General features: G+C 34.4%; 4 protein-coding genes and 1 non-coding gene across 7 annotated transcripts; all 5 read left to right on the top strand.

Moving 5' to 3' along the window:
- Window positions 1–390: 390 nt before the first annotated feature.
- LOC8271560 lies at window positions 391–3,694 on the top strand. Of its 3 annotated transcripts, none has more exons than XR_001535080.3 (3): window positions 391–655; window positions 892–2,976; window positions 3,263–3,694. XR_001535080.3 is itself a non-coding variant. In XM_015718056.3 (2 exons), exon 2 carries the CDS (start codon window positions 901–903, stop codon window positions 2,815–2,817), a length of 1,917 nt encoding a protein of 638 aa, XP_015573542.1. In that variant the 5' UTR covers window positions 391–655; window positions 892–900; the 3' UTR covers window positions 2,818–3,202. The 3 variants fall into 3 exon arrangements, 1 of the variants encoding a protein (XP_015573542.1); XR_001535081.3 differs by having other exon boundaries at window positions 3,249–3,694; XM_015718056.3 differs by lacking the exon at window positions 3,263–3,694 and having other exon boundaries at window positions 892–3,202.
- Window positions 3,695–4,723: 1,029 nt separating this feature from the next.
- TRNAE-CUC lies at window positions 4,724–4,796 on the top strand. The gene has a single exon. It is a non-coding gene; the product is annotated as a tRNA-Glu (tRNA).
- Window positions 4,797–5,566: 770 nt separating this feature from the next.
- On the top strand, window positions 5,567–10,339 carry LOC8259105 (TVP38/TMEM64 family membrane protein slr0305). Its single transcript, XM_002517108.3, has 9 exons — window positions 5,567–6,096; window positions 6,772–6,833; window positions 7,092–7,146; window positions 7,453–7,551; window positions 7,841–7,927; window positions 8,083–8,199; window positions 8,810–8,902; window positions 9,025–9,055; window positions 9,914–10,339. Exons 1-9 carry the CDS (start codon window positions 5,917–5,919, stop codon window positions 10,096–10,098), a joined length of 909 nt encoding a protein of 302 aa, XP_002517154.1. The 5' UTR covers window positions 5,567–5,916; the 3' UTR covers window positions 10,099–10,339.
- Window positions 10,340–10,460: 121 nt separating this feature from the next.
- LOC8271562 lies at window positions 10,461–12,387 on the top strand. Its single transcript, XM_002517109.4, has 2 exons — window positions 10,461–11,541; window positions 11,620–12,387. The coding sequence occupies exon 2, from the start codon at window positions 11,631–11,633 to the stop codon at window positions 12,081–12,083; it is 453 nt and encodes a 150-aa protein (XP_002517155.1). The 5' UTR covers window positions 10,461–11,541; window positions 11,620–11,630; the 3' UTR covers window positions 12,084–12,387.
- A 947-nt stretch (window positions 12,388–13,334) lies between these two features.
- LOC8271563 (probable E3 ubiquitin-protein ligase LUL4) lies at window positions 13,335–16,563 on the top strand. Its single transcript, XM_002517110.4, has 3 exons — window positions 13,335–14,008; window positions 15,210–15,720; window positions 16,229–16,563. Exons 1-3 carry the CDS (start codon window positions 13,497–13,499, stop codon window positions 16,340–16,342), a joined length of 1,137 nt encoding a protein of 378 aa, XP_002517156.1. The 5' UTR covers window positions 13,335–13,496; the 3' UTR covers window positions 16,343–16,563.
- The last annotated feature ends 167 nt before the right edge of the window (window positions 16,564–16,730 follow it).

Here is a 16,730-nt window from a genome sequence, read left to right as displayed (position 1 = left end):
TTAAAAATATAATTTATTAGTCAATAAATTAATAGAAAAACCTATAAAATTATCTATAAATTTAAATATCAAATGTAAAAAATAACACATATATCAAAATAAAAATTTTATGTGTAAAAATTAAGCACATATAAAAAAATTTAGATTTTAAAAATTAATATATATATATATATATTTGTTAATCTAAAATTATTTTTGTATAATTGGAGAATGATTAAATTCACAAGGAAACTAAAAAAAAATAATTGTTTTAGTGAAAGATAGAAAAACAAAAAATTAAAAGGAAAAAGGAAAATGGATCCTAGTTTCATGGAAATGTTCCACACTAGATTGAGTCATTCAGATAATTGCGGAATTTATTAGACTTCCTATCATTCTATTTTACATAAAAGTTTCTTTCAAAATAACAGAACAATTTCAAACAGTTTTAACCAAAAAAATAAAACATAAAGAAAAGCAAATTCTTGGAAAAAGAAAAAAGAATTTTGTTTTCTGTACAGCAAACAGAAACAGAAAGCTGTAACCTTTTTCCTGAGAAACCACAAAAACAAGGGAGGAGATATCAAGAAACCAAAACTAATAGAATTTATCATCTTTATATCAGCATTTCCTTTTAATCTTTCTCTTTAAAGGAGAATTCTTGGAGCTTATACCAGTAAGTACTTAGCCGCCTGTTTTTGTTGTCATTTTATTTTTATGTGTTTTTCTTAAGGAAATCAAAAAGCTTATTCTTTTACAAGAGAAACTTTCTTGAAATTGGCTCTTTTTCATTTTTTGCTTATTATCTCCATAGAACATGTTACTTTACTTTTTTATTGTCTAATTTGCATTTTCTTGGTCCTTGTGGGTTTCTTGATGTTATTAATTCTGGGATGTGTCTTCTTGTTTTAGTTTCTTGATATGCCAGAAAAAGGTTTGAGCTCATCACCATCACCAAATCATCAATCATGGCTATTCAGGTCAAGTCCTTTGCTTCAATGGAGGTTTCATATTCTTACAGCTTTAGTTTTTGTTGGTATGGTTACTGTTTGGAGCATAGACGGATGCACTATAAAGAATGTTATTGAATCTTGGAGGTTCAGGCAAGAAGAGTATTTGAGAAAAGTTACGTCACAGCCTTCAAATGCCACAAATCTAACCCAAAGCAACACCACTGATACAACTGAAACTAGCAGTTCCAGCTATAATATACTCAACAACGATAACTCTAGCTATGTTCCTGCTTCTAATTATTCAGACGGGTTTCTCGAGAAGCCACTGGAGAAAGAATCAGAAGAAGCTCATGCAAAGTGGGTATCAGCTGATGTGCAGCAAAATATAACTTCTCATCAGAATCTTTCAGCTGGGTTTCTTGAAAAGCCAATAGAGAATGAATTAGAAGCTAATGTGAAGTGGGTATCAGCAATATTAGAGCCAGATTTGACCCCAAATCTTCTTTCAAGGTGGCTTGCTCCTGGAGGTGAGCCATGTAAAGATTCACGTACAGTGGATATTGTAATTCCTGGATTGGATGGTCGAAATTTAATTGAGCTGACTGCTGGGAATAGTCATGAATTTATTTTTCAAGCGGTGGACGAGTTCAAGAATCCGCTGTGTTTAGGTGGGGATTATTTTGAAACTGATCTTTCAGGGGAAGAATGGAAGTCTAGACCTCTAGTTCGAGATTTTGGAAATGGCTCTTACTCAATTTCCCTTCAAGTTCATCCTGATTTTGTCGGTGATTACAATCTTACTGTTATTTTGCTTTTTAGGCATTTTGAGGGTCTGAAATTTTCACCATCAAGATTTGTTTATGATAGAGAATTGCGGAAGGTTCAAATCAGGTTTGTTAAAGCTCATTATAAGTTGCCAGAGCTACAAATTTGTCAAAAATCTGATTTTACTAAAGACCTTTGGTTAGGGAGGTGGACCAGGCATGGAAAGAATGATGGTTGTGAAATTAGTAATGATGGGAGGTACCGGTGCCTGCCATCAGATTTTCCATGCCAAAGTCCATGGTGTAATGGTTCTTTAGGATTGTTAGAGAGTAATGGTTGGGTGTATTCTAGTCACTGTTCCTTTAGGCTGTTTTCAGCAGATTCAGCTTGGAATTGCCTAAAGGGTAGATGGATTTTCTTTTGGGGAGATTCAAATCATGTTGATACTATAAGGAACATGCTCAATTTTCTCTTGGATTTGCCAGATATAAAATCTGTTCCTAGACGTTTTGATAGAAATTTTTCAAATCCAAAAGATGCATCTCAATCGGTTCGGATTACGAGCATTTTTAATGGTCATTGGAATGAGACGCAGAATTACCTCGGATTGGATTCTTTGAAGGATGAAGGATTTAGAAACTTGTTAAAGAAATACTTCTCAGAAGACACTGTGCCAGACACTATAATCCTGAATTCTGGTTTACATGATGGCATATATTGGAAGAATGTTAGGAGATTTTCTGCTGGAGCTGATTATGCAGTGTCATTTTGGAAAGAAGTTGTAGATTCTGTAAAGCAGAGAGGATTAGTAGCTCCAAAGATCTTTTATCGGACCACAATTTCCACAGGTGGGTATGCCAGAGCACTAGCTTTTAATCCATACAAGATGGAGGTATTTAATTGGGTGGTGTTGGATAAATTTAGGCAGTCAGGACTTCTTTCTGGAGTGATTGATAACTTCGATATGACTTTTCCATGGCACTATGACAATCGTTGCAACGATGGGGTACATTATGGCAGAGCTCCAGCGAAGATGAAATGGAGAGATGGCGAGATTGGACACCAGTACTTTGTGGACCTCATGTTGGCTCATGTGCTGCTAAACGTTTTGTGTTTATGATAGCAAATCAAAGGAGGTGGCTGGATTATTCTTTTGGGATTCATTTTAGGAGCACTAGCATATCGACTTTGTGAAACTGGATCTCTCCATGAATTGGAAGCGAGGCTGCTTTGCTGTTGAGTGGAGTTAGATGGAGGAATCTGGAAGCAAAATTAAGAGGTAGTGACTTTTACATATTAGCTCATTTCGTTCTTTCAGCTTGAATCATCATTCTTTATTTGTTTATATTATTACCATATATGGTTTTTGATACTTGTAGATTATGAGAGATCCTTCAGTTTATCATATCTTAATGTAATTATGCCATACGCTTGATGAGGTTTACGCCTTTTCTTCAAGTTCTCCGGCTCATTATATAGTTGCAATTTGCCAAGCATCTAAACTAGGATGAGTTTGTTTCATTGCCTGGATTGATATAAACGCGATTTCAGTGATTGTGTATCAGGTGAAAATGTTCTTTGATTTGATCAATTTCTAAACGCATCTCATGTGCTTTATGGAGGCAAACATTCAGATTCTGTTCCTAGCGTTACCTTGTATCAATTGGTTCAGAGGCCTTAAAATCTTTAAAGAATTTGAGGGGTCAAAAACTTGCTGACGGAAAATCTCCCATGCTTTGAAAAATGTCTTCAGAAAAAGTTGTATGCCCTCCCCATTTTATCTTCTTCATAAAAAATGTCATGATTACTGCACCCTCCTTTCTATAGCATGATCTTGACACCAGTTGCTTTTTCACTTTTCAGCATGCATCACATATGCTTATCAAAATTAGTGGGTGTTTCTTGATTCAATACTGGTTACCAATTGTTGTATCATGTTCAATATCATTATATTCCGAGTATTGATTAATATAAGAAGTTTCCATATTTTGGTTTTATGTATTACGTTTGAACTTTCCACTTATATATGCAATACAGTATCATGAAGTTTTAGATGCATTTAGCAAAGTTTTGAGAGGGAAATGGAAATGGCGACCATAATTACATACATCTCCAAAACTATGCATATTACTCATGTATACTTTTTTTGTTGTATTCTGAAACGTGGGTAGTATTCTATGCTTCCCATATATTGCTGTTATAATTTATAGAAAGCAGACACTTTTTCAACAGAAAGCAAACTAAACTATGTAAGAACTGTTAGTTCAAATAAAAGAGAGACCTTAGCAATTGATGGTTCTTGATTCTTTACTCAAAAATTGCTTTTTTTTGGTCCAAGTTTAATTTTACTTTATAATGATTATGGATTTGGGGTAAACTTGATAGACGTACAGTAGCGGCATGATAGTTTAATCATTGTTTTGGCTCTTTTGGGTGGCATCATAATCATACTTTGAGAGTCGCCAGCAGGCAGCAACACCAAAATGGTATGAAGAACAATTGAATTGAGAAGCAATGGCGCCAATACAATATTTGGGTCCTAGGACAAGTACAGAGCCAACATTCATGAAAGAAGCTTTTAAAACCCGAACTGAGAACATTCCTGTTGAATTTTCTAGTCCCCAGTGGGACATTCCACCAATTTAAAGTAGAAATCTCTATCAGGAGAGTTTTAAGTTTGAATTTGATAAATTATCTACTTCAGAAATGAAACATCAGGAGCGGATATTCATTATTCAGTACTGAAAAAAATGGTATGAATTTGATAAATATACAAAAGGGAAAATAAATCATACTATAAAAGTTACGGGGTAATGACATAAACTATAGTAAAGAGAGAGAAAATAAGGGTGTGTGTCAATGATAAATAGCAATTTTCTGGAAAATGTTATCTTCTTGTGATTACATATATCTCAGTTCTGTTTTTGGTCATTCCTATCAAAATAACACTCAATTTTTATATTTAGGTCTAAATTTAATTTTGTTTAAAAGAAGATAAAATAGAGGTTCAGTGCTCAAGCATGTAATCCGTTGTAGTCTAGTCGGTTAGGATATTCGGCTCTCACCCGAAAGACCCGGGTTCGATTCCCGGCAACGGAAATCTTTTTTCCATCAGACTGACACAAATTATTTTAAATTTAAATTAAATGATTAATTTTATAAATTGTATTAATATGAAAAGGAAGTTATAAAACGTGAAGATGAATTAAGGAGCTAAAATTGATAAAATAGTTAACGAGAAGTTAGTAAATTACAAAAATTAATAAACAGCAAACAAAGGGTGAGGAGTTCTAAGATTTGATTAACTGAGGCAATGGGATTAATTAGCTAATGGAATAAACCTATAAATAAAATTCATGATGTTTGACTAATAACTACAAAGACTCTTTTGTGGAAGACTTATAGCTGAGATTTGTCTGGTAGATAATTTGACTTTTGTAAATTCCTTTGTGTTTAACTGTGAATTTTAGCACATTGCTTAGCTTCCACTAACACTCACTTCCCTTTTAGTAACTTCCTTTTACTTCTTTCTCATTCTTCCAACATTATTTCCATGTCATTTTATCTCTACCCAGTCTTCAATTTGGACTATAGATTATGAATTCGGCTTTGGGTTTCATAATTATATGCTTTTTGAATGAGCTTAGCCCCAAAACTATTTTAGATGAAAACACTTCTATTAGTTAAGTGTTAATTCAAAATAGGATAAAAATGGATAATAAAGTAAATTTAAGAGGTATTTTGTAATTATTATTGTTATTAATTACAGTTGAGTTTAGTCGCGCGATTGGCGTGTGCATTTTTTACGCTTCTCAAAATATGACGCTGACGTATAAACAAAGTATAAAATGGAATGAAATTTAAAGAAAGAAAAAAAGAAACGGAAATAAGGAAAGAGAGAGAGAGAGAGAGAGAGAGAGAAAGGAGCAAAGCAAAAGTTGTATGTATGTATGTATGTACCCATTATCCAAACACCTTCCTCTCTCCCTATCTTTCTCAAGTACATTATTAACCCTAATCACTTCATTTTCCATACCTATTTGACTGTTTGCTACGGGACTTTTTTTTTTTTAATTGTTTTCTCGATCAATTATTTGATGGGCTAATATAAAAATCAAAACTTTATCCGATCTGCAATTTCTTTTTTCTTTTTTGAGAGGTGGGGTTTTGCAAAACCAATTCCAAAAATCTGGCAAATCTTGGAGGATTAAGACCGCGTATGTGCTTGAAACAATCAATATCGGAGTACGAAGACAACGAGGAAGAGTGTAGGCCTTGGCGCCGAAAACTATCTTCAACGATGGCTTCAATGACCTGGGGCTCTGCTCTCAGGATTACTCTCCTTTTTCTTCTTATTGCTGCTGTTGTTGTCGCTTGCTTCACTCTCCCTGTTGAAAAGGTATCGTCTTTATCTGGGTTTCTATTTTACTTTTTGTTTTTCTTTTGTTTAGTTTATGGGGTTTTGATTTCAGATTTGATTTTATGGCGCTTTATATTATTGAATTTGAGGATTCTGGGATGTGGGTTTTTTTTTTTAAATTGGTTAATATGTTGTGGTTTTCATGTATTATCTACGTGATGATTTGTTTTTTTAATTATGGAAAAGTTAGTTTTTTAATAGTTTTGGCAATGTGATCATACTTCAAATTATATACCATTCATTTTAGGTGTATACAATGTTGAAGTAAAATTTGATTATTCATTCAGTGTATAAATTGATCCGGGTGCTGGGATTTCTTTCTATATTGTTGGCTGCAAAGATAGGAAGGCAGCTGCTTAAATTAAGCTCTATTTGTGTTGTAATTATATTGTCAAGATACAGATTGAAGTATATTTAATGTGTGAGTCTATTATCTACTATGGAATCTCTCTGCTATTATCACTGAGATATGTGGTAATATGGTAGAACTTAATTTGTCATGTTTCATTATTTTAGTTTTTTGATTGTAGCAGGAGGTTTTTTTTTTAATTACCTTGTCAAAACATTTACCATATTCCAAGATGATGATTGATGGCTCTTTATGAGGACGAGTCTCGCATTTTTGTTTAGACTAAAGCAGAAGTTTCCCTGCAGATCTTGAAGGACTTCTTATTATGGGTTGAGCAAGATCTTGGGCCTTGGGGGCCCCTTGTGCTGTAAGTCGATTTTATCTTCTGGTGCTGCTAGCTTTTTCTAATTTACTTAGGATCAAATTAGTTTCCTCTCTTTCCCCCCTCTTTCATGAGTAATGTGATTCTGAATCATTGGAATTGAACTATGACAGTACATGTCAAATTTTAAATCTATCACTTCTGTGGAATTACTTTCTGTTTCTTTAGTCATTTTATCAGTCATAGTCTGATTGTATTCTGGAACTGGTTGGCTCATCTATATTGTCCTTGGCTTATTTGCAGGGCTGTTGCATACATTCCTCTAACGGTCTTGGCAGTTCCAGCATCTGTGCTTACTGTAAGCCTTGACAACCTCTCTGATATTGTTGCCAATCTAGCCACCATTATGTTTCTACAATTGATGAATTCTTAATCTTGTAAATTCTCTGGCTTTATTTCATTTAAGTTTCTATTTAACGCGTCACATGAGCAATATTAGGTGTATTTTCTCTATTGTGCTGTGGACAGTCTAAATAGTTTGAAGCAAATTATTGCATGTGGAATGCTTTGGTGCATCTTAGTGCTTATTATATGTTGTTTCAATGCTGGAAAAAGTTTTATAAACAATGTCAAGTTCTCTACTAACTTGGTTATGTTCTATCAGCTTGGTGGTGGATATCTCTTTGGATTGCCTGTCGGCTTTGTTGCTGATTCAATTGGTGCCACTGTTGGAGCAGGGGCTGCTTTTCTCCTTGGAAGAACGGTAGGTTCTTAGTTACTTTTTTATACTAGGAAAGGAAGAAGAGACCTTTTTATTGTTATTCGTTCTGTACTCTCTCTTTATCTCTCTCTTTCTTGAAGCTTATATTCATTGGCCTATACCACGAGACAGTTAGAAAAAGAGAAAGGATGTTTCTTTTTATCCATGTTCCATCTCTTTTAGTATTCTATATCAGCTACTCAGCCGGTATAGAATCTATGATTAATATAATTTGGACCTATTTTGTCTTTTTTTTTTCATTTAAATTTTTTAATTTTGGTATGTTATCCAGATTGGTAGATCTTTTGTAATTTCCAAGTTGAAGGACTATCCTCAGTTCAGATCAGTTGCGATTGCAATCCAGAGATCCGGCTTCAAGGTTTGTCTATTTGACTTTTGGTCTTTAAAATCTCCAGTGTTGCTAATATTTTCAATTATTAGATACATGCTTCTTGTTCTTGTCCATTATTCCTTGTTATAAACTTTCTTTGTTTCTTTTTTAAACTGTTTGAATTTCCTACTTTTGTTTTGCAGATAGTTCTGTTGCTTCGACTTGTTCCCTTGCTTCCTTTTAACATGTTGAATTACCTGTTGTCCGTGACTCCTGTTCCGTTAGGAGAATACATGCTGGCTTCCTGGATAGGAATGATGGTATGCTTGTCCTGCACTATCTGGTTATTTATTCTAACAAGTGATATCTTGTGATGGGATGTGGAACTTCTGGTTTTTATGCATTGGACATGTTTTTAGATATATATGGACTCAAAAGATGGGTTAGGTTTGATAGTTTGGTCACACTATGATATGTGGTGTGCTTGTGCCACATATACGTGAAAGCATGCTTCTAAACTACTGTTCGTTGCTTGTGTGGTTGGATGGAGTTGTTGCTGAATAAGGACAATTAGTTACAGGGGTGGCTATTTTTTTTATCTCCCAGATATGAGCCTGCAGGCATTTAACCATGTGATGCATGTGTGAACTCTCTGTCTCGAGCATATGTCATGTTGAGTCTCTGAAATTTAAAAAACATGATAGTAATATTGATGGATATATCTCAATTTGTAGACTAAATGACTTGATTACTTGCTTGCTCCTATATGAATTCTGCTGGCCAAAAGAAATCTGAAAATTTTTGCTGTTTGATTTTCTTGTTCTTTTGAAGAGGTATGACTGTTGTTCTGTATAGTAGATATGCATATGAGAACCAGTGCAAGAGTAGTTGGTTACATCTTACTGTATCTGACTTCTCATCTTCTTACAGCCAATAACTCTTGCACTAGTATATGTTGGAACAACTCTCAAAGATCTTTCTGATGTGACCCATGGATGGAGCAAGTTTTCAACTACTCGTTGGGTAAGGACATTATCATACCCTTGTATGTTTAAGGTCTCTTTTAATCTTTTAGCTTTCTTATGTGTCTCTCTCTGATACGAGTTATATCTGATTTTTGATGTATTTTCGCTCTTTTGATGCAGGTGTGTATTGTTTTGGGCTTTGTTGTATCTGGTAAGTTATAGAACACTATTCTGCTATTTTCTGGCTTCTTGTATGAAATTGTTAGCTTGTTAACTGCTTAATCACAACTGATTCTAGTTCATAGTCAACTTTTTGAATAGTTGGGCAAAGTGTTTTGGAGTTTTCATTATGTATTCATATTCCATAATTTGAACCGAGTTAAAGGGAAGTGGCACACTGGATTTTTTGGGGCATATGCATACATTTCTCCACTGAATTGATAATTGTGAATTTATCAAAGTAAATTGAGCAAGTAGGAAAGACGTATTTAATTAAGTCATGCGAGTCGTAGTGAGAAAGCGAGCAGCAACATGTCATGTAACTCTGAGCTTATATTATTTTCATGCTGATATTCTAGGTTGAAATTGTATTGTGGTAGTCTTTTAAACTTGAGTACACTTAAATTAGTGATGCTTACAGGAACTGCTGTGTAAATTAAATGCATCTATGTGACAGTTACTAATGGAACAAATTGTTTTTCATAATTAAATTGAGAACTCTACTTCAGAAGCTATACAGCACATTGAGATACAGGAGGTATGAATAGTTATTTCTATAAAGAATCTAATAGACAGTTGTGGAATATGAATTTTTGACAGGCATGTCTCTCTATACTTTGGATCTTTACAATAAATTCAGCATCGCCTTTCCGTTTTGAAACACATAAATGTTAGAACAGTTGTATTAGGAGAAGTTGACTTAGAGGAATAAAATCAGGCATTGCACTTGCAATATCTTCTGGGATTGCAAATCGAAGATGAATGGCATAACTTTTCTTTTTGATCTCATTAGTTTATCTTAACTTTGAATGTTTGGATTGCTTAATCTTTTTCTTTTGGCTTTGTGCAGTGGTTTTAATGTTTTGTGTTACCAGAGTTGCCAAATCTGCTTTGGCCAAGGCTTTGGCTGAGAATGAGGATATAGATACCATTTTATCTACACCTCAGTTACCAATTGTGGGCGATCCTTCCGTGGACCTGAATCAACCTCTCATAATTAAGATAGATGCACCTGAAGATGACCATGAAAAATAAAATTTATACTTCTAATGTAAATTCTCTCCTTGCATCTTTTGAAGGCTATGCTTTTATTTGTTGTCTTAGCATTCGGCCTTGTAATTTGCAATCTGTACAGTACAGTCATTTTACCAAAAAAAAAAAAAAGAAACGAGTAGGTTTGGATAGAAGTGGCTGATCAACATTCGAGATACTGTATTTACAGTGGATTTGACTCTTGGAATGGAATTCAAATAAATACTATAGAATCCTTGGGTTATTGTTTGGCGTACATAATGCCTAGTTACCCTTAATATGACTTTTTATCCTTTCACTCTCTCCCACACTTATAATTGTTGGCATTTCAGTATCATTAACGAATGAGATCTGCAAAATAATTGTAGCCAATTATAAATTATAGGTAGATGGGTCTCCAACTTGGAAGAAGCACGTGTGATGCAGAACGTGCTTAGTTGTACTAATTCTTATCTTTGTCCGTAACTAGTTGTAAGGTGGTGAGTCCGTCTTGTTAAAATTTCCAAATCATCAGAATGTTGAAATTAGGATCTTGACAGCAATGCTATGATTCTGCAGGAGTTACCAACTTGCCATCACCCTTGCCCTTCTGAAGTTTCATTCTCTAGTATTCATTTACTTTTCGTGACCAAAGATTGAAAGGAGACAGAATTTTCATTCTTTGTTGATATAGTGCGGTTGTTGGATATGATCCACATACAACCAAAGATAAAGGAAAAAGAAATCAAGTAGCAGGAAATTGTGGCAGTTGGTGAAAAAGAAACTGAACAGTAACTTGGATTGTTGACTTGTATCTATAATATACCATGGTTCCTCCCTATTGTGTCTGTTTAAACAGCAATCGCGTAAGGTCCTGAGTCCTAACCAGCATGTTAATGTGGAGGCCAAGGTCCACACGCACTAGATGGTGCGATCCAAAATTACAGGCGTAGTTTCAACATATATATTTAAAGTTGGGTTGGAAAAGTTTGTTCAGGACTTGAACAGGAGGGCACTGAAAAGTGATTCCAATGATGAAAGGCGAAGCAAAATCATAGGTAGTCTCATTATGATAAAATTTAAAGGCACTTGAGGAACCAAACGCATTGGCTTTCCTCTTCTTCTTCTTTTTTCCTTTTTTTTTTTTTCAAATACTTTCTCAAACAAACAAAAGAAAAGCCAGAAGCTACCATTTTTATACGTTTTGTTGCCCTTTTTCACCTTTCCCACTGTCTTCTTGTGTGGAATTTAGGGTGTTCGGGTCCTACCATTTTCCTTAGTGAAAATGCCTAAAAATTCTATCATAAAACACATAGATTTTACTATCATACAATCTCATTCTTCAGCAGTTCTTGTTCTCATACAAATGATACAACCAGGATCGTGCAAACCATTCTAGAACCCACCATATAATCATCACAGCTATCCATACAAATACTAAAAGGATACAATCAGTGACAGGTTTTGGTGCGTATCTTCTTATTAGCTATATAGCACATATAAACTTCTATAACTAGCTAACCAAATATTCTGTTCTTTCATAAGAAAAAAGCAAAATGCGAGGATTCAGCATTTTTCCTCTTGGAGGTTGCTTTGATGGGTGCCGAGATCATACACAAACATCAGGATTTGGCAGCAGGATCTGGAACCTGAGCGACAGATCCATCGAGCTTCAAGTAAGGGTAGGCTCAATACTGAAAAAGGTTCATACACTGAAGCCAGGATCTTCCAAGAGACTTAAATGTAAGAGCATATACAAAGCCTATATGCCTGGTGGTAGAAGTGGCAGCGGTAGTCATGGAGGGATGAAGAGCATATTGTATTACTACGACGAAACCTGTCATCCTTACATTTGGGTTCATGACACTGGTGGTGATTTTTCCAGGATGGTAAAGCAGCAGTACATCAGTCTTGAAGACCTGAGGGATTATTCTGAGATCAGAATCTTCAGGGATCATCAAAGAGGATGCATATCGGTTCGCAAGAAACCTAGGCCAGATCTTTGCTGATTTTTACCCTAGAATTTTATTTCCTATGCTTATGTTTTGTGTGGTTAATGGCATTGAAGTTTGTTTGCTTCTCCAGATTTTTCTCAGATCATCTTTTTCCATCTTTTGTTATTGTTCCTGGGTTTGGGTGTACCTGAAGAATTCATCAGAATGTACTGTCACATAGCAACATGTATGCATAAGAGAATGAAACTACAGACTAGTGTAGCTACACTACTGTATATGCTTCTTTAAACAGTTCAGCTGCATGTGTTTATTGTTTAATTGCATGTTAGAAATCTAATTTTCTATATATTCTTCTCAACACTTGTCATGAAAAGGATCACATCAGATGCCATTACCATAACATCAAGAAACAAGAATATAAGCGTCACTTTCTCAATAAGCATCTTTTAAGGCACTCCTAATTTTTTTATGGTTTCATCCAGGGAAATTAATTAGCATATATATATATATATATATATATGAGGAGTATTTGTTGCTTGGAGAGGGTATCTCAAAAATTGACTGAATCAAAAGAAGAAAAAATGAAAAGAAAGGAGAACAAGAAAAGACATGCTTTGGCTACAAGAGTTCAGCTTGATTATTTACTGTAGATAATTTGCTCCATTAATCCTCTAAGCTTGATTAGTAAGCAATGTCATTTGGGAGGCAAGTTCAATCAGAAACTGAGGTGGTGATGGGAAATAATATCAAATTACTCATTTGCAAGTTGGGGTGATAATGTTGCTTACGTATTAAGCAATGCTCCTCCCTACTTTTTTTTATTTTTTATTATACTTTATTAAATGCCATTTGTTTCCATATCCGATTAATTTTGTCTATAAATTATTTGATATACTAAAATCTAAAGAATTATATTGTTTTGAAAGAGAGATGATCACAATTCAATATGCAAAAGAAAATAGAAATAAAATTTATTCTCTTTGCTCTAAAATGATAATATCTCTTCTAAATTATGGTTTATTTTTAAATTATTTAATTTAGTAAATAATTATTAAAAACATTTTTTGTTAATTATTATAAATATTATCACATATACTTAATCTTCTATTTTATATTTTAAAATTGTAGTTTTTTTTTTTTGTAAAAAAATTGAATAAAAATATTAATAAAGTACTACTATTAACTAAAAAAAGTAGAATTCAAATATAGTTTTCTTCAAAGCAACTAGAAGTTTCTTTTCTCAAAGTCTTTAATTTGGTCTATATTTATATTTAATTAATTAAGATTTTGGTGGGAAAATAACCACCAATAAAAAACAGGTAAAAACTAGAAGGAGAGAAAGTCAAGTAGAGACTTTCTTAGTGATTTCTTCAAGAACACTCAACGCGCGATTTTGCAAACAAAACGAAGAAAAATTCAATTTTTTCTTCTTCCTTGAAATCTTTCAATCATTCACTGTAAAAAAATATGGGAATTTCATTTAGCAGCAATAGAAGAAGAAACAACAATAGTCACCCTTATTACCATCATCACCACCACCACCCTCCACCACCTCCCCCTTACTATTACTCTACAGAACCACCCATTTCCCACCCTCCTCCTCCACCACCACCGCCCCCGCCGCCACCACACCAAAATTACTTCCCTCCAACAACAGCAGCAGCAGCTCCTTATCCTACCCCCCCACCTACTCAAATTCACTCTTATTATAGTCACCCTTACCATTCTTGCAATTATGCAAACAGATTCAATTATCAACCTTTTTATTATTCTAATCAGGCTAATGGGTGGCCTCCTGTTAGGCCTAATGTGGGTTCTGGTCAGCAAATTGAGCCTGCTCCTTATATTGAGCATCAGAATGCTAAGAAAGTCAGGAATGATGTTAATGTGCATAAAGATACTCTGAAAGTTGAAATTGATGACCAGAATCCTGATACTTACTTGGTTTCTTTCGTCTTTGATGCTTTATTTGATGGGAGGTTAGTATTTAATTTTGCCTTATTGGTTCTTGTTATAGTTGGATTAGTGACCTGAATTGTGATTGGATGTGTTTGCTGTGTGTGAGATTTTAATTTGTGGGTGTTGATCTATTAGTTATTTGTTAGATGATTCTTGATTTGGGTACTACTGATAGTGTGTTAAAGTAAGAATCTTTAATCATAAAATTGAAGAATTTGAATGAGACTCTTTCAGGGTTGTCTGGGTCGAGAATTTACAATTTCTGACAATATTAGGAAAATTGAAAGCATGTGCAGAGTTGAAATGTAAGGATTTATCATCATGTTTAAAGACATTCATTTGCCAAATGTTACTAAATTCTTGGTTTGGGGCTTTGGGTGAGAATATAGCTTTCATCTTTTATGGCCTTTCCGTGGGTAGGAAAGGATTTAGTAGCATTATACAATGTGACCTTAATCAGAGCCCTTTTACCTCTTTTATCCTTCTGCCTAGGCAGCATTTAAATATAAGATGCATTAGATCATGAACGGCAGTTGTTTATGGGCCGCAAGTTTATTATCTTAACCTAATTCCAAAAATCAGGCTACTAGCATTACGGAACCAGTTCAAAACTGAACTGGATTAGTAAAAAAAGATACTGCAGTAATGCTAAAACCATGATTAAAATATCAAGCTGTTTGTAACATATGCCAATTTTAGAGACTCTATGCTTAGGTCAATTCTACTAGCAAGCAATTAAAATGCAACATTGCATAGGTAATTGATATAAGTCAAATTGTTATGCACACAACACCAGGGATCAAGAGGCCCTCAATGTCTTGATTCGCATATGTTGGATTTTATTTCTGTTACAGATATCATCCAGATCAGCATGATTGCATGATAGTCCACAGATATAATGTAGATTTTGTTTTGTTTATCTTATTTAGCATTTAAGGATGTGTAAGCATAACAGTTCAAGCAGATGCTCATTTTCATGTTAACCTATGAATTCGATGGATTTTGTTTTGTGATCTATCTCTCTTTCAATTATATTAATCTGTGCTGGGAGCTTGAGTGGATGAGTGAGCTATATGGAAGATGTTCTCATTATGTGTGTTTATATGTATTTATCTTCTAGCTATAAAATTAGTAACTTAAAAGTTGCATGCCATTATGATGGTTTTCAAATTCTTATTTGTTTTTTCCCCCTCTAATATCATTCTTTTTCCTATATAACAGCATTACGATTTTCTACTTTGCCAAGGAAGAGGCTAACTGTAGATTTATTCCTGTATTTCCTGAAGCCCATACACCTGTGAGAATACCCTTCCAAAAAGGTCTTGGCCAGAAATTTTGTCAGCCTTCAGGAACAGGGATTGATTTAGGTTTTTTTGAGTTGGATGATCTCTCAAAACCATCACCTGGGGAAGATGTCTTTCCACTTGTTATAGTTGCTGAAACATGTTCGGCAATTCTTTCAGCAAATGAACATGTTGAGGATTCTGGGTCAAACACAACTAACCACATGCAGATTACTCTAGCTGTTCTTGAGAAGAAGAACAATGATCCTTTCCAAGTGAGAGTAATAAAGCAAATCTTGTGGATTGATGGAGTTCGATATGAGCTGCGGGAGCTATATGGAATAGGAAGTTCAGCAGCTGAAGACTTCAACGACTGTGATCCTGGGAAGGAATGTGTGATTTGCATGACAGAACCTAAGGATACTGCTGTGTTACCTTGCCGACATATGGTCAGTGCCCACCTTTATTTTTCCAACTATATTAACAGAAGATAATCTATGAGGTGTATGCTTCTAATTGAAGTTGTATGATGTAAAGAGACACTGGTAAAATAGATTTCAGAAAGGTCAAAGCTCTAGTGGTTAATTTATATGCTTGAAAGATGCATGGTTTGAACTCCAGGGACATGAGTATAATTCTGTTTAGAATTAAATCCTTTTGAATGGATTTTTCTCTCCCTCTCTCTCTTAACCATCCATGCAACCAACATCGAGAAGTGTATCAAATTCTAGACAAGAAGTTATTGATTTCTGGTGTTGTGTACTGGTTTTTCTTACAATTATAGCAAAAATAATTCTTAGTGGGGAAAATATTTGCTTCTTCCTCAGTAAAAAGGAATTACTTTTAAGTAATTGTCTCTACAGTCTTAAATTTATAGAACACTCTTTTTTTTCCTTTTTGCTCTTAACACCTGTATTGCTTTGTTCTGACGTATGACATGCTGCATCTTTTTTCCAGTGTATGTGCAGCGACTGTGCAAAAGAATTGAGGCTCCAATCAAATAAGTGCCCCATATGTCGTCAACCCATTGACGAACTTATAGAGATCAAGATAAATAATGGTGATCAATAGAAGATACTTTGTTTTGTTACCATTTGGATTTATGGTAAAGTTGTCAACCCTTTTTTCACTGTATCTGTTTCCCTCTGAATGTCAATGCTAAATATTTTGTACATTTTCGAGTCTTTATCAGTTTCTCAACTTTCTTGTGGCATTGTATAAAGATAACCATGTAGATCTAATCTTCCAGGGATATTATTTATAAAGTTCAAAATTGATTGTGCCTTTGGTCATGTTTATTACTTTCTTGTTTTTGGCTTAAAATGCCTATCACCTTGATCATCTAGATGTTGCAAGAAATTTGTGATTTTAAATTCTGGTGACTTTTATTTCTTTGATCAGCACCCTTTTATTTCTTTATTCTCTTGAATCTCTTTGATATGGTCCATAACCAAACCCA

This window comes from Ricinus communis, chromosome 9 (genome assembly GCF_019578655.1).
Source record: "Ricinus communis isolate WT05 ecotype wild-type chromosome 9, ASM1957865v1, whole genome shotgun sequence".
Lineage (NCBI taxonomy): Eukaryota > Viridiplantae > Streptophyta > Magnoliopsida > Malpighiales > Euphorbiaceae > Ricinus > Ricinus communis.
The sequence above is the reverse complement of the archived record's forward strand: the minus strand, read 5'-3'. Positions and strand labels throughout refer to the sequence as shown.